This window comes from Alosa sapidissima, chromosome 22 (assembly GCF_018492685.1).
Source record: "Alosa sapidissima isolate fAloSap1 chromosome 22, fAloSap1.pri, whole genome shotgun sequence".
NCBI classification, from domain to species: Eukaryota; Metazoa; Chordata; class Actinopteri; order Clupeiformes; family Clupeidae; genus Alosa; species Alosa sapidissima.
The window spans coordinates 11,339,853-11,359,852 of record NC_055978.1 but is presented as its reverse complement, the minus strand read 5'-3'; the positions used below and the strand labels follow the sequence as shown (position 1 = coordinate 11,359,852).

Below are 20,000 nucleotides of genomic sequence, written 5' to 3'. Positions count from 1 at the left end.
CTGGTTTACGTTAATCTTGGAGAAAAAAAGTAAACAGTGACTTCCTCCCTGAGCGGACCGCTGGATTACGCGCGCGTTCGCGCCTACACACACACCTCGCGCTCTCTCTCTCTCTCTCACACACACACAGGGCTGTAGGCTACTGCTTCCCGAAATTAATAATCCCAAGGGGCAGCTTTCAGTCGCTAGGCTACTTTATTTCAATTTAAACTGAACTGAAAGAAAAGCTGAATAACTGCAGAAACCTTTTCATAGCCAGAAAACGTTGCCTATTTTTTACATTACAAGTGTCTCGTGGCTCAGTCTAAATTCGCACGCATGCCTTGTCGGTCGGGGGGTCGAACTATGCGCTCCCGTTTCGAGAGCCGACAGAACAGAAGCACCCATAGCTATTTGTGGGACGACAATCCTCTGAAGGGAACAGTGACGGCTATACACCAATGCGTGACAGGAATGAACGAATCAACAGATGGTTTTCGCGGACTCGCTCACTCTTCAGTTTAGGATGTCAGGTTATTAGTCCAAGGCTGATTGCCACCATCAATCAATGGGCTTTTCACTAATCCAGATGCCACGTCTCCAATTTAACATCTTAATGAATAGGGGTAACACATTATTTCAGCTCGCATCACCGATAAATTGGCCTAGATCACATTCTTACAAAAAAGTGAAAAAGTGAAATTAGCCTACCGGTTAAGTCTTAGTGACACCTTTTTTGCAAACCACCGCTCAGACAAATTATGAAGAGGACAACACGAGTACCAAAAAAAAAAGTTTTATTGTGTTTTTTTTTCTTTCCACATCTCTGGAAACAATTACAATTTCAGTGCAGAACGGCCTAGTAAATACATACATACGGACACTTACGTCAGCACGTCCGCTTCGACGTGCTTACACACATTCACACGCGCTTACATATAAACGCACATACCTCAATAATCACTTTGTTCTATACAATTTTTTTGTTTGTTTATTTTACAGGGCTCACACCTTGAAGATGAAGCATTGGTCAAAACAAAATCTGACAGACACACCACTTTAACCAGTAACTAGCACAACCATCTTAAAAAAAAACAAAAAAAAAATATCTTTCAATCAGCAATGAACATTTACCATTTTTTCTCATCTCCACATAATCATTATCGTCTTCATCAACTGGCATTCTGAAGTTTCCAAACATCGATTTGTGACCAGAGGGAGGTATTTTGAGTACATGAGTGGGTGGCACGCCTGGGTAAGATAACTCACAGCAAGCAGTAGTAGTAGTAGTAGTAGTAGTAGTCCTCCTATAAAACGAGACCCCTGTCTTTGCCCTGCCAGGACAATTAAGATACAGGGCTCTTCTACTAGGAGGTTTACCACTTCCTCCGATTTAACTAACCCTGGGTTAAACTAACCCAGAGTTTTCACTAATCAAATGATTTAACTTACCCAGAGAGTTCACTAACCAAATGAGTTAACTAACCCAGAGAGTTAACTAACCCATGTACTTCAAACTCCCCCTCCAGATAAGATCCAACTCCAGAAAAGGACTGGCCCAACTCCGGTATGACAGTGGGCCAGTTATGGGCCGGAACCGGTGCGACTGTGGGCCAGTTAAGGGCCGGATCCGGTGCGACTGTGGGCCAGTTAAGGGCCAGAACCGGTGTGACTGTGGGCCAGATAAGGGCCGGATCCGGTGCGACTATGGTCCGGATCAGGGCGAGTTAGCTGCGCTCTGGTATGGGTAGTGATGGGCATATATCCGTCCTGGACTTTACCCTCTGAGCAGAGGACTGGGTGTGAATGTGTGTGTGTGTGTGTGTGTGTGTGTGTGTGTATACACAAGTGTATAGGGGTGTGTGGTGTGTAGGGGTTCAGGCCTTTTCTCTAATAAAGAGAGCTGTATCTCACTCTCACTGTGTGTGTGTGTGTGTGTGTGTGTGTGAGAGATGGGACAGAGGTTGTTAGGGTGGTGTTTAGCGGGCGCTGCTTTTCTCTGTGAACTTGGATTAGAGGAGGCGTTTCACACTGCGACATGCTCAGGGGTCAGGGCTCGCGACCCCCCCCATCGCACATGGCAGCTTGAGGAATGTCTGAGTGTGTGACCACACCGTCCCCACCCACCTGTTTCACACACACACACACACACACACACACACACGCGCAAAGGACATGGCAGAGGTATGGATATGTCGTGTCTAATACACATGGGAAAATCACATTGCAGGTACAGTGATATGTGTCTTACTCATTCTTTACACACACACACACACACACACACACACACACACACACACACACACACACGGTGGGGACGTAGCAGGAATAGCCTATGCAAGGCTGAGATGGACAGTTCTGTTGGGATGGGTTGGGGGTGGTGGGGGGCATTAGGGGAGGAGAGGGGGTACTTGGGGTCCTCCTGGGGGCATCAGGAGAGGAGAGGGGTACTTTGGGTCCACTTGGGGGCATTATGAGAGGGGATTATTTGTGCCTGCTGCCTCTCCTCTTCAGTGCAGCGTTACACTGGGGGCAGTACCACTTGCCCTTGGGGGCTTCCGTCAACCCCACACAGCCGTAATGGAACCACTCGATAGGACACTATGGAGAGAGAGAGAGAGATAGAGATAGAGAGAGAGAGAGGGAGGGAGGGAGGGAGGAAGGGAGGGAGAGAGAGAGAGAGAGAGAGAGATGGAGAGAGAGATAGAGGGAGGGAGGGAGGAAGGGAGGGAGAGAGAGGGAGGGAGAGATAGAGATGGAGAAAGAGAGAGATGTAGAGAGGGAGGGAGGGAGGGGGAGAGAAGGAGAAGGAGAGATGGAGGAAGAGAAAGGTTAGTGAAGTTTCTTTAGCATCTTTCGCTGTACATAAACACAGTGAAGTTACAACAGTGTGATGAATATGAAGGAGTGGTCTTACATCTGGGTTATCGCATCCCACCATTTCACCATAGGACACCTGCAAAACACCAAAGGCAGACTGGACGTCAGACACACACACTTCCTTGAAATACTTAGAAAACATTAAGGCCAGATTGGATATCTGACACACACACACACAGCTGAGAGCTTTCTTAAAATACTTCAAAGAGAGTCTGTTCATCTAATCACAGTCTATTGCAACAAAACTGAATGACACACAGTGGCCTTTAGACCAAAATAGGTGTTGTTTGCCATCGCGTTTGCAGACACTCACGCACGCGCACGCGCACACGCACACGCACACGCACACGCACACGCACACACACACACACACACACACACACAAACATCGTCCTCCGGGTTGATTGGATCATTTTTTGCCCTCCATTTCAGATAAACTACAAAACTGGCACTGTTTCTTCACCATGCATCTCTTTTGCAGAGAATCATTTAAAGCATGCACATATGCGCGCGCGCACACACACACACACACACACTTTCTCCCTTCGTCTCCCTTTTCCTCGCTATTCCCAGTTCTATGCCAGTACATCCAGCACTGCTTTTTTCTTTGATTTGACTGGCCTCTAGTGGTGTGAGCAGGGAACTACAGTACAGCTCAGCGTTTCCCACATAATTGAATTCTATTTGTGGTGGTAGGTTTGCAGAATTAACTTGAATGCAACAGTTTTTAGCAAATTAGTGCAGCGTGGTTATGATGCTAACCATGTTATAGTACAACCTGGAAAATTATTGTGTGGTGGTCAATGTTGATATTGTGGTGGGCCGCCACAAGTAAGTTGTATGTATGGGAAACACTGCAGCTCTTCAAACGACTATGGAGCCTCACTCAGTGTCACTGGAGAAATTAGTAACTCCTGACACCTCTAGTCCTAACAGCATCCGCGCAAGTGAGCTACAGCAACAAAATCAGTTGGATTGCCTTTGGAAAGCCCTAAGTGACCGCAGGGCAGCGCCACGCGATGAAATGTGGCGACACACGGCGAGATGCGCCGCCACGCGACGAGATACAGCGACACGCTACCAGATGGGGCGCCACGCTACCAGATGGGGCGCCACGCGACCAGATGCAGCGCCAAGCGACCAGATGGGGCGCCATGCGTCAAGATGCGGCGCCGCGCGACCAGATGCAGCGCCAAGCAACCAGATGGGGCGCCACGCAACTAGATGCAGCGCCACGCGACCTGTTAAGGAGCTAATTATTTTCCTGGTTCCTTCTAGAATTCTACGCAAACGATACAGCGGCGAGATGCGGCTATTTTGAACGAGAGATTTGACGCAACAAAAGGGCATACTGAACACATTCAGTGGGGACAATGAGCACTCAATGCAACACAAGAGTCATTCTCTCGGATCCTGTTAGTACTAGTTGGAACCCTACACTCACACGCTTGTGTAGTTGGAACCCTCCACACACACGCTTGTGTAGTTGGAACCCTACACACACACACTAGTGTAGTTGGAACCCTACACACACACACACACACACACACACACTAGTGTAGTTGGAACCCTACACACACACGCTAGTGTAGTTGGAACACTACACACACACGCTAGTGTAGTTGGAACCCTACACACACACACACTTGCGTTGTGTTGCTGCATGCCGGTGGGTCGTCCTGACGGTCGGGGGTGTGTACTAGGGTGTGTACTAGGGTGTGTGCTGTGGTGTGTACTAGGGTGTGTGCTGTGGTGTGTACTGTGGTGTGTACTAGGGTGTGTGCTGTGGTGTGTGCTGTGGTGTGTGTACCTTGAAGCATACCCATAGTTTGATTGGCGGGTGCCTTGCGTTGCTGTCCGTTGGTGCAACAGAAGAACATTTCTCAACTTTTTGACGGAGGCGACGGGAGCAAAGCAACGCAACGCAACCACAGTTCACTACGGCAACTGATGACATAAGCAACGCAACATACAGGGTATCTGCACATTTTCCAAGTGCAAATGTAAAGACTTTTAAGACCTTTTCAAGACATCTTAATGGAAAAATGAAGACTATACCACGGCAAAAAGATACATACGACAACTTAAAATTGTTTTATGCAACAGTTTTTTTTTTCTACTAATTTTAACCCCCACCCAATTTTGGATGTCTACAGAAGTTACGAAATATATTTTGGCGAAAGAAAAATAATTGTGTGAATTACCTTCACAGCTATAAATGCCTAATTTTAGGGTCTGGGCTGCTTGCTTTTGAAGCTGGCTGTACATATCTGGTTGTGCTTACTGGCTGAGACTGACTGTTCTTCACCTGTATCTGTAATAGCCTATATTACTCAAAGACATGTCCCATATACAGCACAGCAAATTAAAGTTAATCCACTACTTTACATTTTGCATACCAGTTGTATCTAAACCAAAGCTTGACCGAAACATTGTAAAACCATTGTTTTGTTTTAAATTAATTAAGAGAGAGGTCCTCCTCGGATCCTGCTGAAAACTGCTGGTTTCATCTCAAGCACGCACGTATTATGAACGCACGTTTTTTTTATGTAGCCAGTCGCCAACAATCAAAAAAAATATGCGGTTATATTTCACAACTTTTGCGAAGTACGCCTACTGGGAAAGGCTGACAAGCAAGCTGCTGACAGATACTACAGGTATCATAACTTAGACAGATATTTTCTTCCCTTTCTTCCCTAGTCAGTCCGTGGTTCCTTCATAAATTGCGCAGCAAATTATTAGACGAGTGACAGAAGCACTGCGCATAATTTGACTAGCAGTCTTCGCGTCCATAGTTTGTGAAACCATGCTGCATCCGAACAAAGATTTTAGATACCCAGCGCAACTCCAAAAAGGAGGACAAATGAGCGTCCGGCTTGAGGCTGCACCGGACGGCAGACAGGGCTTTTAAAATCCATATGTCCGGCCTAAATTCAAACGTATGGCCACCCTATCGCTAACTGGCTTATCAACTTTCTCCCGCTCACGTAGGCTACCTGCATATCTCTCAGGCCTCGGCTACACCACGAAAACGTCAGGCATATTTGTACATATTATTACCGTTTTCACACCTTTAACCACACCTGTGAAAATCATCTTCACTCTGCAACCACTACACTCCCTTGCGTAGCCTTATATAGTTACTTATACAATTGCGTTCGGATGGATGGAGACATTTCACTCGCTCTCTTGCGCTCGCTCACTCGCTGGCGGTCCCATACGCAAATTTAATACCTCCCTTTCGAAAATTCAAGATATCCCCGACAATTTAAGACTTTTTTAGGCCTTAAAAACAGAAAGTTGTATTTAAGACTTTTTAAGGATCCGCGGGAACCCTGAACATAACCACAATTCACTTGGGCAACGGATGACGTAAGCCCATGTAAAGTGAACGAGATGCGTTTCCAGAACTGCATTCAACACAAGCGTGTGTCGGCACCGTAAGGACGCTCGCTACTCAGAGCTAAGGTCCACTGGCAACACTTTAAAATAGGCACTAGGTCATCACACCTCGTGTGCTGTCCATCAATGTAGCAATGTCCAAGCAGCGTCCGAACAAACAGAGTAGGATATTCCTTGTGCTGTGCGTTATGCAACCAAACCCAACCTGGCTGACCATGTGGTGTCAGTGCAGACAAACATGATCGTAGGTTGTAGGTTCACACACACACCTGGTTGCAGATGCAGTATCAGGGTTCGATGTAGGTCCACTAACAAGACACACACACCTAGTTGCAGATGCCCCATTAGGACTCATTGGGGTAATAGGTCAACTACCAAACACACACATACACCTTGCAGATGCAGTATCAGGGCTCATTAGGGTTGTAGGTCCATTAACACACACACACACGGTTGCTGATGCTGAGGTCGGAGTTCATTGTGGCCATAGGTCCACTAACAAGCGCACGCGTGCGTGCGTGCGTACACGTACACACACGCGTGGTTGCTGATGCTGAGGTCGGGGTTCATTGGCGCCATAGGTCCACTAACAAGCGCATGCACGCACACACACACACAGTCAACCTGGCTGTTGGCGTCGGCCTCGGGTAGCACGGAGGCCTGCTGGACCAGCTCATGGTTGCAGATGCAGTATCAGGGTTCGTTGTAGATCCACTAACAAGACACACACACACACACACACCTGGTTGCAGATGCAGTATCGAGGTTCGTTGGGGTCATAGGTCCAGTCGACCTGGCTGTTGGCGTCGGCCTCAGGTAGCGCGGAGGCCTGCTGGACCAGCTCATGGGCCAGGGCAGAGGAGGAAGAGCACGACGACAGGGAGGAAGAGGAGGAGGACGAAGACGACTGGTGGTTGGAAGACTTGTTGTTGCCTCTGTGAAAGGGGGTAGAGAGAGAGAGAAAGAAAGAAAGAAAGAAAGAGAGGTAGAGAGAAAGAGGGAGAGAGAAAGAAAGAAAGAAAGAAAGAAAGAAAGAAAGAAAGAAAGAAAGGGAGAGAGAAGGAAAGAGAAAGACCAGTTGTTGAAAAGTTGGAGACAGATGTTTAAAGCACAACACACACACTTTCTCTGATGCGGTGACTGCTTTCTAACTTCCACACTAGTCAGACACAGAAACACACACACCCTCTCTGACACTCCGACTTTCTCACTAGTCTCTCACACAAACACTCACACTCAATATCTCTCTCTCTCTCTTACACACACACACACACAGTAGTTTGACTGATGGGGGCTGTCTGGAATGGTGTCAAACATGGCAGCTGCCACCCGACACATTTTTACATGCTGTTAACTTTAGCAAGGGAACATGAGTGAGCAACTTGAGTGTGTGTGTGTGTGGGTGTGTATATATGTGAAAGAGGGTGTGTGTGTGTGTATGTGAAAGAGGGTGTGTGTGTGTGTGTGTATATATGTGAAAGAGGGTGTGTGTGTGTGTATGTGAAAGAGGGTGTGTGTGTGTGTGTGTGTGTGTGTGTGTGTAAGAGGGTGTGTGTGTGTGTGTATGTGTGTATATATGTGCGCGCGTGTGTGTATGTGCACCTGTGCCTGTGTGTGTGTGTGTGTGTGTGTGTACACCTGTGCGTCTATGGGAGAAATACATCAAGACACAAACAGAGGTATATTTAAAGATTCTATACTGTAACCACGGAAACAGAAACACAGACCCTCTCTCATCTCCGCTCCGCAAACCAGTATCCCAGCAACAGAAACCGTGTAACAGAGAGGTCAGCAGTCCGTTAGTCAGTTGACCTCCAGACAGTTTTACAGACAACACATTTCTTAATGCTGGTTTATGGTTTATGTTCTCATTTGGTCTAGTGGCTGGTGCTGTGCAACTCATTTGTGTGTGTGTGTGTGTGTGTGTGTGTATATATGTGTGAGAGACGGTCTCTTACTTGGTCTTGCGGCCGCTGCCGCGTGACTCGGAGCTGTTGCTGGGCGTGAGGTTCTGTGTGAGGGTGGACGCGAGGGCGGAGCTTGAGTAGGCGTCGCCGCGGCCGACGGTGAAGTCCCGCCCCAGCTGGAAGTCGTTGTTCTTGATGGCCTCGTAGCTCGCCTTCAGACTGGACGTTCGCCGACCCTCCTTCATCTGGACACACACACACACACACAGATAGAAACAATTAAGTCAGGCATATACAACGGTACAAAGCCGTGAAACCATGGTGATAAGTGCCAGCTCCTGCCCCAAGGCCTGCTGGAAGGGATGTCCACACACACACGCACACTCACACACACACACACACACACACACACACACACACACACACACACACACACACGCACACACACACTCTACCTGAGCGGTGGCCTGGACGGCCTGCGCGGCTGCCATGGTGATGGCGCCGGCTCCTGCCCCAGGGCCTGCTGGGAGGGCGGTGAGGTTGTAGGAGCTCAGCGGCTGAGACGAGTTCACGCTGTACACACTGTTGGCCGCCGCCACCGCCGCCGCCGCCGACACACTGTTGCCACGACAACCTGTGGGAGAAAACATGTGGTGTATGTGGGAGGGGACTTTAATGCTTTAATGAATGTAGAGGTTCTATGTGTAATCAAGCTAGAGAGAAGGTGTTTGTGTGTGTCTGTGAGTGTCTGTGTGCGCGTGTGTGTCTGTGTGCGCGTGTGTGTCTGTGTGCGCGTGTGTGTCTGTGTGCGCGCGTACCTGGAGTGTTTTCCTTGGAGGCATCTGACGTAAGTGTGGACAGAAGGGCCTCGGACTTGAACTTCTTTTCTGGCACGTGTTCCGTTGTATGGTGAGCCGGCGTTGTGTACTTGCGCTCTGATGGGTAACACACACACACGCACGTTGTAGTCATCACTGGCATTTCCAAAAGCGGACTTGATCCACTGCTCATTTTGAGATGGCAGCAGAAACCCAGTGAATGTGCGAAAGATGCTGCGATGTCAGGAGGACTCGGCCTCGATCCGTTCGGTCAGACCTCAGACAGTTTATTTGTTACCAGATAGAGCCATACCAGTCCGTCACAAAGCATTACAGTGTTTTACACAAATAAACATTGTAGCAACATAGCAACAGATGGAGGTTGGACACAGTCATTTCCTGTGTATTAGCCGCATTGTGTATGAGCCGCAGGACAGTGTTTTGTGCAAGTTAAAAGAAACAAAACCATATTAATACCATATTAACTGCCCCCGTGTGCTAACCTCATAGCTGAAGAAATTTTGCAAAATCAATGTATAGGCCGCGGCTAATAGTTGTGAAATTACGGTATTGTTCCAACAACTGATTTAATGACATTTTAATAGGTCAGAACTAGTAATAACCAGTGCATGTTTACCATAGTAACCAGTAATAATAAAAACAGTAATAACCAGTGCATGTTTACCATAGTAACCAGTAATAATAATAACAACAGGAATAACCAGTGCATGTTTACGGTAGTAACCAGTAATAATAATAACAGTGCATGTTTACCATAGTAACCAGTAATAATAATAACAGTAATAACAGTGCATGTTTACGGGACTCATTTGCTCTTACTGGCCGCAGCCATCTTGGATGTTCTAAGTAGGAATATGACTTCAACTTCCTACTGGTACAAATGGAATACACCAACATAGTGACAAAACAAACAGAAGAACAGGAAGAGGTGGGGCTTACTCTCCACGGTGGCGTGTGAATGGACGTGGTGGTTATTGACAGGCTGAGAGGGACTGTCCATCTCCAGCGATCCTGTCAACAGAGGGGGGGTATGGTTATAACACTGTGCTGCCTTGGCAACTAGAAACTTTAATAATGGGCATATGCTATTCATCATACAGGGGAGGGGAAAAACACACACACACACACACACACACCTTCTTTCTGACTCCCTTATACACACACATATATTTTCTTTCTTACTCCCTTTCCCACACACACACACAAACATTCTTTCCTACTCCCTTACACACCCACCCACACACACTATTTAATTTTTACTCCCTTACTCACACACACACACACACCCCTCCACACACACACACGGGAGAGGTCGTCTCTATTGCCAACTCCGTTCAGAAATGTAATGGGTTGAATGATCACTGTAACCGAGTGCTTTTCCAAAACCGCATGGCATTACTTCCCCCTTCCACTGCATCAGCCAAATGACTATGCAACTTACAGGGAAACTAATCGTGCGTTCTATTTCTTACGAGCAGTAAGATGACCGAAAAACAAGAAATTACGTGAAATGTGACGGCACCCATCAAAAAAAAAAAAAAAAAAAAGTCGTTGGACAAGAAGCAGTCTTGTACAAATCAGAGGAACCTCAGTTCACGGTGAGTTCTGACGACTTCAAAGACCATTTCACAAGTTACGGGTTGTCACGAGCCGTCAGCACGTACAAATGGAACAAACGATAACTCATGTATTCAGCCCAGGACTGGTCCACTCAAAAGTCCAGTGCATATCTGTGTTGTGTCGAGAGCCATAGAACGCCCACAGGACCTGCTCTACGCATAAAGACCTCAGAAGGGTCTAATTGTGCCTGTTTACATTTGATTTAAGAATGCGTCCTGGGTGATCCGATCACAAGGGGTCAGCTGAGAAACGTTGCTGTTTACACATGTAAACAAAGTGTACAGCCAGAGATGTTGCTGTATGACCACCTGTGTTTAGATCCCGCTACTGCTAACATCACATTCATGAGAACTCTCATTGTCCAGGATGCATCAGAATGCATTAGCGTTTACACGACTAAAAAGACACCTGGTCAAATGCGTCTTGGACCAACTTCACAAGTGGTTTGAGTGATCGGATAACAACACATCTAGTTGATTGTTTGCAACAGTATTTAGATCCAATTCATTTAGACCCAAGATGCATTTTAAAAACAAATGTAAACACGTTGAAACAAATGTAAACATACAGACAAATGTAAACGGGTACAACCAAATGTAAACACATACAAACAAATGTAAACAGGTACCTCCGATCTAGAATTCTTTGAGAGAGTTCTAGAACGGAGGGTGGTCAGGTTTGGAGAGTATCTAGGAGACGAGACTCACGTCGTTCCAGGATCTCTGTGATTCCGGCGTTGTCGGCCTCCAGCTCCATCTTGAACTTGGCCAGCTCTTGGTCCAGCTTGCGTAGGTGACGATCCACCTGGACACAAAAAAACTAAACGTCATTTTCCACAGAAAAATCATTCGTACATAAGTCATTTTCCACAAGGAATTTGTCCATAAGCATCAGGCTAACTGTTACTGAACTAGAACTAGAATGACAAATCATTAGTGTGTCCACTTAGACATAATGTATGTATAGTACAGAGGATATAGACTGCCTTACTAAAGTCTGCTGGTGAGGAAGAAGAGTTCCACAACGATTGCGTATTTCCGGTCAAAAATACGGAAGTTGTGTGAAAGGTCTATAGACTATAGCTCTATTATGCAGCTCATTCAACATCACATGAGCGTATAACCTGTCGCTGTGGTCTCAGCTAGTGAACACATATAATATGTTATAACCTATAATAATGTGTGAGACATACTTAATAATCATTAGCCATAAGTCGTTGTGCCTTGCCATTTTGTTTTGACCCAAAAAGGTTGTGAACCACTGCACTACAACACACAAACCACAATGTCATCTACTCTACATGAAACACAGACGTCCATCTGAACCCAAAAGACACGCCATATACCTTACGTAGATATGAACAACTATTCAACATTCATAAATACATAACTTTCTAATTCCTCCAATTCAATAGAGGACATATTTATTTTGTCAGGATCATTTTCAGTATAACACAGCTAAGACACATGCTATATTAGCACATATGACCAATGGCTGTAACCCTATTAACTCAACCTATTCTTGCACTGATATAGTTTTTTATATTATGATATAGTTTTTTATATTACCTTGTCTACATTATTCTCTTATATGTCCATATTTATTTTATGCTGGTCTCTAGACTTTATTCTTGCACTGCTGCACTGTTGGACTTACTTATTGCACCTTCACCATGACACTCATTCTCTTAGAGCACCTTACCATGCACACAGAATTACAATTACAGGCTCTGCAAGCGCCTCATGCTTGATCATCCTTAAGTACACTATGTGGACTTTTTTATTTAGTTTATATAGATATTTAGTATTTAAGTATTTTCTTATCTTAGCATGTTGTGTGAGATGTCTGTATGCTACTGAGACCTTGAATTTCCCCTCGGGGATCACTAAAGTATCTATCTATCTCTCTCTATCTATCTATCTATGAGCCCGTTCCATTCATTTGACATTGCTCCACTGCCACCTAGTGGTTAATCCTGAAACTGCATCAACAGCTTCCCGCCAATGCACTTTGCCGTAATGGGAGTATCAACTTAACTCATTACAAGACAGGACATTATTTAGCAATTAGACTTATGTGTAATGTTATTAATAACATCTGACTCTGGCTCAGAGTGTGCCTTCATTTAGTGGAGATTCTCACACAACAGGACATTAAGCATTTGATGGGGATATTGTGTTCAGCCTGGGAATTATAGCTCTTCATACACTTTAACACATCAGGATTTATAGCATATTTCTAGTTGACCAACTGGAATCTTCTGCCTGGAGTCACAAGACATGAGATAACCTGAAGAAGGTCTAAAGACCAAAATGTGGTTTACAATAAATTTGGCATTGCTCACGAAAAAGACAGTGTGCAAAGTCTTTCTAGTTCCATGGAAATCACGAGACAAAAGACAATACGTTCTGTTCAAGGAATAAAGGGGAACAAATTACCAGTTTGAAGTTGTGAAGATGGACAATTTCATAAACATTTGCCCCGGGCATGAATAACTGTGGGCTTATGCTGCGTTCCATTTGTACTCGTAAGCCGTTTTCCCAGATACAAGTAGGAAGTTTGAAATGGAACATACAACTGAATATGAAAGTCTTCACTATGATATGACACTCACCAGATCGTATATCTGATTGGCCAGCTGGACTTTCTCATCTGCATCCTCTAGCGCCTTGTAATAGTCCTGAGGCCAAAGGAAACATTCAGTCATCTCATAAGAATGTCAACAAACAACACAGAGTGGGAGGATTGCTCATGTAAAGATACTTTCTGTACAGTGTGTAGACACATCTTGACATTTGCTTGGACACTACGTGCGGTTTATAAAAGCGCCAAATAATGCCTACATTTTGTCCATCATTTGACTTTTCTGAATGTTTAAATCTTTTTTTTACTTGTTTTATTTAAATGTGCCTTTGTTTACATGCACTGTGCTGTTGTGACGGTCAAATGTCCTTCGTAATAAAGTATTTTTCATCTTATTTCTTGCTACTCACAAATCACAGCCATTCATGACAAAGTGATGGGATGCTAGACCATATGACCTTGTCAAATACTAGGATATATCTATGACATAAATAAGAGCACAACACATTTGTAGATCTTTGCTTGCACAGGATACTTGGTGCCAATGCCTGAATTCACTTATATTCAGGAGCATCTCAATAATATGAGTACAATCAGACACAATGATCAGTAAAAAAAAAAGTTTAGCACCTTACTTTCTTTCACCCACTAAACTTCAATTCAGTGATTTTGTCCCAGTTAAGAAACAGCACAAACACCTCTTCCTGAACCCCCACCCCAACAGGTGATTGGCTGGTTACCTTTTTAATGACTTCCATCTGTTCCTCCCTCCACTCAGGCTTATTCTTTTTGGCGTTGATGAAGAACTCATTCACACGTTGCTCCAACTGGTCCATAGCGTCTGACAGAAAGACGCACAGTTAGCTAAGACCTAGCTAAGATACCAGGCCATACTTAGATACTCAAGCCATGTTAACCATACTCGGGTATGTTAATGGAATATTATATGTAGGTGTGTGTGTGCCTATGTTGATAGTCTCTTCTTTCTCCCAAAGCGTACGCTAAACTCACTTGCCAGCTATGAAAACAAAATATATTATTTAATACAACATAGGACCAATGTGCTTTTATACAGACTGAGAAGTCGGTTTGTGTGTACACAATTATGTTAGGGCATCAGTAAGTTAACGTCACTAGTAAATGGTAAACAAACCAGCCCCCGGGTGCCAGAATCAACACCCACAAGAGAGACAAAGAGATGCCGGTTGCTTACTTAACAGCCTACAACATACCGTTAGCAAATTGGTAACGCAGAGTTCGTTATTTGGGTACAGTGCGTAAGATTTATTCATATTTTCGCTCAAGTTGTAAAGGACACTACTATAGTGGGTTTAACCTTCACATTTTCAGTCCTGCATCACCTTATGCACACTGACGAAAGTTCATGATAAGTTCAGCGGATACCTTGCAACCACTAAGGGTCTTTTAGTTATGGTATGAACGGCAGCCAAGTTACTCATTAAGATCATGTATTGATCAACGTGCTTCTTAAAATGCTATGATAAAACTTGCAACTTAAACCAGTTTTGTATTAAGGGCATTGCTTTAAGTGATTGTGTTTGGATGCGGTCACGTTGTAGCAATGCCTACTCTGCACTTGGAGGTCCATCTCTCTCATTTCCGTAAACCTGTCGCGGAGATCCATGGGTAGCTGCTCGATCACTGCCAGAGAGAAGAAAAAGCCAAATCACTGGCTAGCACGGCTAGCAAGTAGCCTGAGCGCGAGCTCACGTTAATTAAGCCCATCTGGAGCATGGATTGCACCAACGACGGCATCAGTGCATGTAAAAATAAACATACTTACTTTCGAGGTAGTCCTCTAAATACAGCATTTTGGTAGATTGGTGGTTTCACGTGTAATAAGAAAGGAATTGTGATCTTCAATATGGCGCCGTCAGTCACTGAATGCCGAAGGAAAAAATATTTTTCTGAGGTCAGTGACGTAGACGGCGTGAGTTTGGATTGGACAACGGCTGCGCAGAAGCTCATTCATGATTAGCCATGCATTCTGGGACTTGTAGTCCACCGCTTGGATGGCTGCTTTGAAATGGATTTCTAGCATTCAATTTTACATACTATAAACATTACGAAGCAACTCACAATTAGTATTCTTTATTCAACTAATAATAATAATAAAGTCACGCTGCCTCTCCTTTAGAAACACACAATGTGGATATGCTATCACAATGTAAGATATAATTAAAAAGGCTATTTCAAGTAGGCCTAAATTTGTTCTCAGGCACACAATTTGCATTTGCTCATTGTGGGTCGTCACCTGCATATATTCATGATCTCTCTCTCTCTTTCTTTCTTTCTTTCTTTCTTTCCTTCTCTTTCTCTCTCATACACACACACACACACACACACACACACACACACACACACACACAGAGACACTTAGCCTAACGAGGTAGGCTAAGAATAAGCCATGAAGTCATTCTCTAAAAAAAAATATATATACATCGTAACACCCCCAATTATCACCACTTTTGTTCAGAAATTCCGAATTTCAAAATAACATTTACTAAATGAACCTTATTTTTTTCAGTAGCCTTGTGTAGATTTGAACAAAATCTGGTTTGGTTCTTAACGGGAGCATTTACTGCCTGAAATATCCAATTTTGCACGCTCGGAGTTATAGTGCTGGTCTGATGGGTCACCTATTTACGCCGTTTCAATGGCAGAAATTAAAATTCCACTGGAGCTCCAAGCGGATGTATACACGCAGCCTTACAACACTGTTTACAGCTATTCGAGTCACGGTAAAATGTCATTTTTGTTTCCACTAACATGTGGTACATAGCTAATTTAGATAAACCTATGGTGTGGGTGCTTGCGTTAGGAATCCGCTGTCTTGGTTTGTATAGAAATGGATATTAAGTGGCAAGACGGCGGAAATACGGGACCGACGGTAATAGGGGGAGTTCCTTGTGTTTAGCCTCCACTACAGCCCGTTGTAGGCTAATGCATCACTTGGGCCAAATTGATGTTTAACTAACCTAACTACAGGCTTGGGCTTGGCCAGAAGGGGGCAGCAGAAATGATTAACCATCATTAACCAGCAGCAGGTTAACGGGCAACTTGCTGCAATGCAAACATCTCCATATGGGCCTAATGGCAACATAGGGAAATTAAACATCCATAGGCCTAGTGGCAACACAGGGAAATTAAACACCTTTAGACCTAGTGGCAACATAGGGAAAATAAACACCCATATAGGCCCCTAGGGAAATTAAACACCTATAGGCCTAGTGGCAGCACAGGGAAATTAAATACCTAGGCCTAGTGGCAGCACAGGGAAATTAAATACCTATAGGCCTGTATGTAAAGTAGACTTGTACTATGCACTTGTACGTGTTTTTTTTTTTTTAAGAATGCAAGACTGCTACAAATCATTGTACTAAACAAGAGCAATATGCTAGCCTACTGCAAGAAAGGATAGATCTCTGTTATTAAAAAAAAGAATATGAGGCCTATAATGATCAATGAGGACACTTAGACATTAGCCTGGGAAAAACCTGGACCAACAGAATTATCAGAACATCGTTGACTGTCAACAGAGATAACAAACAACCTAAACTGTTAGGATTTTCTCGTGTTGAAACACCTAGACAAACTTAGCCTTGGGCACGCACACGCACACTCCCTCGGTTTTGACCTCTTGAACCGATTTATGCTATCTCCTGGAGGCGGATATCTGCATTCCCGACCTCCATCAGAAAGGGCCTCCCACCCTTTCAGTATTAGGCTAATGCGGTTGCCCATATAATTAGCTACGCTCGTCTCTAGGACCCTGAGGCACCGTCCGGTCCGCATGACACAGAGCAGGCTGCGCGTTAAGTTACCGAAACTCCTTACATGCAGAAGTTCAGTGTGACAGCCCCTCAAACTTCTCTCCGCGTTTGCAACATATGCCATTAACCTACATGGGACAGAAGTATTGCTGAACGACGGGGTGGGTGTACGACTGACAGGAGGAACTTTTTTGAATGAGTTGTCCGAGTTGTCTTTTTTAAATGTGATTTACGCATCTGAATTTGCCGCTGCCGTGCGCGAGATGTTTGGATTTCCTCTCGTGGACGAAGTTTTGTTTGGACAGTTATGATCTCCCCTTCTGATAGGAATCAACTTGTTAAACCTAAATTGTGGTAGTAGCACATGTTATGCGCAAAGCAGAAGACGAAAGTTTTGGGAATTGTCTTTTGGGTTCTGTTTTCTATACTCGCCTAAGTGAGTGATGATTGATTCGGATGTGTCAGCACCGCCGAGCGCTCATCCGCGCAGTCCATCGTCCTGAAGGTCGACAAAGTAAGAAACCACCTGTTGCGAATGCTTTCAAAAACTTCCCACGGATATAACATGCCCAAAGGAGACTGCCACTCGAGAAAATATATACATATGGTAGTGTAAATAAATGGTATGTATAATCCAATTTCACAGATGCATTTCAAAATTTGAACTCAGTTTTCTTTTTGTTTACTCTGAATAATATTTCGTCGACTTTTTCCGTAGTGGATTATGTTGCCATGGTGGCAAGAGTTAAAATGAGGAGTCTTGACCAACAGTTGGTGCTCTCAGAATGGCTCGTGAGGATTCGGTAAAATGCTTGCGCTGCCTGCTCTACGCTCTCAATTTACTCTTCTGGGTAAGCAAAGCACGGCTCCCGAAGCAGGTGGTCGGGACGAGCGGGCGCTCACGTTACAAACTGCCACCAACTCTACCCTCCACCACACACTCTCTGACTGAAAGCGTGCTTCCAAGACGTTGTGTGACGGTTACGAGAGGGGTTTGGGGCACCCCACACAAATGACCAGTCCACTAACAAGCGCGAGCACCAGCCGTATCGCCCGGCATGAGGCGCGGGTTATCCAATACCGTTTCCATGCGGAGCATGCCCAAAAGGCTGTTTGAGATTCTTTGCTATTTACAGGAAATTAAACATGATAAGGCCCTTGGTTGGCATTTTAGGCAACGGAATGCAAACGTTATGCAAACTACTGTAGCAGTGCCACCGTGACCAATCGGCCAACTATTTAGCATTCACCTCATGCCAAAGATATAGTATTTTAGATTTATTATGATCTGTCCAATCACCTTTAACTGTGTCATTGAATATGATGTGTAACAGGATGTAAACACACACACACACACACACACACACACACACACACACACACAACGTTACTGAAAATAGCTGACCACTATCCAGTTGACTATCTCTGTTGCTAGATATGAAACACAGCAGACGAACCAACTGTTCTTTTTTTTACAGTATTGCTGTGTACCAACAGACCTATCCCCCCCTCTCTCTCTCTGCCTCTCTCCCCCCCTCTTTCTCTGTCTCTGGTAGCTGATGGCCGTCTGTGTGCTGGGTGTGGCGGCCTGGCTCAGAGATTACCTGAACACTGTGCTTACTCTGACTGCAGACACCAGGTGAGTGACAGCCAGCAGGTGTGTGTGAGCTGAGGAGGAGATGCACGTAATCTCTCACACACACACACACACACACACAGACACATACACAAGCATGTCATTTGTCACATGATGCAGGGAGCCTAGAGATCAGCAACCATACTCTCAACAGCAGATGTACTCCTGGACTGCGTTGTGGTCTTTTACCAATCTGAGATTGTGTGTGTGTGTGTGTGTGTGTGTGTGTGTGTGTGTGTGTGTGTGTGTGTGCGCGTGTGTGAGAGAGAGAGTGGAACTGAATGCTGCAGAGTCTCACTGCTCTCAGGGTCCCGTAGCTGTAAAGCTGTCAGATGCTCTGCGTAAACATGGGCATAATGAGCCTGGCTTCCCTCTTACTGCTGCAGCTCATAGCGGCCTGCACTGTGTGTGTGTGTGTGTGTGTGTGTGTCTGTGTGTCTGTGTGTGTGTGTGTGTATGTGTTTGTGTGTGTGTGCGTGTGTATTTGTGTGCTGGGCTGAAGCTTTCCTAGATGTGTGTGTGTGTGTGTGTGTGTGTGTGTGTGTGTGTGTGTGTGTGTGCTGGGGTGAATCATTGCTAAAGTGTTTGTGTGTGCACGCAGGGCAGTATGGCTAAGGTGTGTGTGTGTGTGTGTGTGTGTGTGTGTGTGTGTGTGTGTGTGTGTGTGTGTGTGTGTGTAAGAAAGAGAATGTATCTGTGTTTGTTTGCAGGGCTAAAACATTGCTAAGGTGTTTGTGTACATGTCAGACAGTTTTGCTGAGGTGTGTGTATGTATAAGCCAGCTTTGCCAGGGTGTGTGTGTGTGTGTGTGTGTGTGTGTGTGTGTGTGTGTGTGTGTGTGTGTGTGTATAAGCCAGCTTCACCAGGGTGTGTGTGTTGGCAGGGATGTTTGTGTGTGTGTGTGTGTGTGTGTGTGTGTGTATGTGTGTGCATGGTGCTTACATAATGTGTGTGTGCAGTATTCTTATACAATATGTGTATTCCATTTGTGCATTGTCTGTGTATTTTCTTCTAAATAATAGCATGTTTAATTGATATGTTTGTATCTCTGTGAGGACATGTTTGTATCTGTGTGTACATGCAGTGTGTGCATGTTGAGATCTGAGAGTATGTGGTTGAGTGTATGCGTGTGTGTGTGTGTGTGTGTGTGTGTGTGTGTGTGTGTCTGTGTCTGCGTGTGTGTGTGCCTGTGTGTGTCTGTGTGTGCCTGTGTGTGTCTGTGTGTGTGTGTGTGTGTGTGTGTGTGTGTGTGTGTGGTTTCTCACCTCTGTCTGCACCAAATGGGCAGTGAACTCATCAGTGACTCCATCAGTGCAGCACTTTTCTCCATCAGCCCAGAGCCTGGAGGAGGAGGGCCTCT

General features: G+C 45.0%; 3 protein-coding genes across 6 annotated transcripts in view; 1 reads left to right on the top strand and 2 right to left on the bottom strand.

Moving 5' to 3' along the window:
• The window catches only part of cped1 (cadherin-like and PC-esterase domain containing 1), a 121,218-nt gene extending 121,096 nt beyond the window's left edge, over nucleotides 1-122 (bottom strand). Inside the window, exon 1 of one of the 2 annotated variants that reach the window (XM_042078207.1) lies at nucleotides 1-122. This exon is cut by the window's left edge and continues 867 nt beyond it. The gene's annotated coding sequence lies outside the window, so the exon portion shown is untranslated. The other variant, XM_042078206.1, reaches the window with a different exon arrangement.
• A 637-nt stretch (nucleotides 123-759) lies between these two features.
• ing3 (inhibitor of growth family, member 3) lies at nucleotides 760-15,125 on the bottom strand. Of its 2 annotated transcripts, XM_042078217.1 has the most exons (13): nucleotides 15,015-15,125; nucleotides 14,801-14,872; nucleotides 13,951-14,051; nucleotides 13,242-13,307; nucleotides 11,335-11,431; nucleotides 9,947-10,018; nucleotides 8,987-9,103; nucleotides 8,624-8,802; nucleotides 8,220-8,413; nucleotides 7,004-7,196; nucleotides 2,897-2,935; nucleotides 2,428-2,580; nucleotides 760-2,386 (listed from the first exon to the last, which is right to left on the bottom strand). In XM_042078217.1, exons 1-12 carry the CDS (start codon nucleotides 15,040-15,042, stop codon nucleotides 2,464-2,466), a joined length of 1,275 nt encoding a protein of 424 aa, XP_041934151.1. In that variant the 5' UTR covers nucleotides 15,043-15,125; the 3' UTR covers nucleotides 760-2,386; nucleotides 2,428-2,463. The 2 variants fall into 2 exon arrangements, with proteins under 2 accessions (XP_041934151.1, XP_041934150.1); XM_042078216.1 differs by having other exon boundaries at nucleotides 760-2,580.
• A 1,894-nt stretch (nucleotides 15,126-17,019) lies between these two features.
• tspan12 (tetraspanin 12) overlaps nucleotides 17,020-20,000 on the top strand; it is a 24,773-nt gene continuing 21,792 nt past the window's right edge. The window contains exons 1-3 of one of the 2 annotated variants that reach the window (XM_042078220.1): nucleotides 17,020-17,627; nucleotides 17,723-17,855; nucleotides 18,561-18,643. In XM_042078220.1, the coding sequence (XP_041934154.1) occupies nucleotides 17,790-17,855; nucleotides 18,561-18,643 (149 nt within the window). In that variant the 5' untranslated portion in view covers nucleotides 17,020-17,627; nucleotides 17,723-17,789. The remainder of the gene's footprint in view (nucleotides 17,628-17,722; nucleotides 17,856-18,560; nucleotides 18,644-20,000) is intronic. The other variant, XM_042078221.1, reaches the window with a different exon arrangement.

Excerpts from the sequence above, each read along its gene's own strand:
- ing3 (XM_042078216.1), bottom strand. The coding sequence starts at position 15,042 with ATGCTGTATTTAGAGGACTACCTCGAAA. Across the intron at positions 8,803-8,986 it reads CTCCAAGGAAAACACTCCAG|GTTGTCGTGGCAACAGTGTG; the intron begins GTACGCGCGCAC and ends TTTCTCCCACAG. Across the intron at positions 8,414-8,623 it reads CCGTCCAGGCCACCGCTCAG|ATGAAGGAGGGTCGGCGAAC; the intron begins GTAGAGTGTGTG and ends GTGTGTGTCCAG.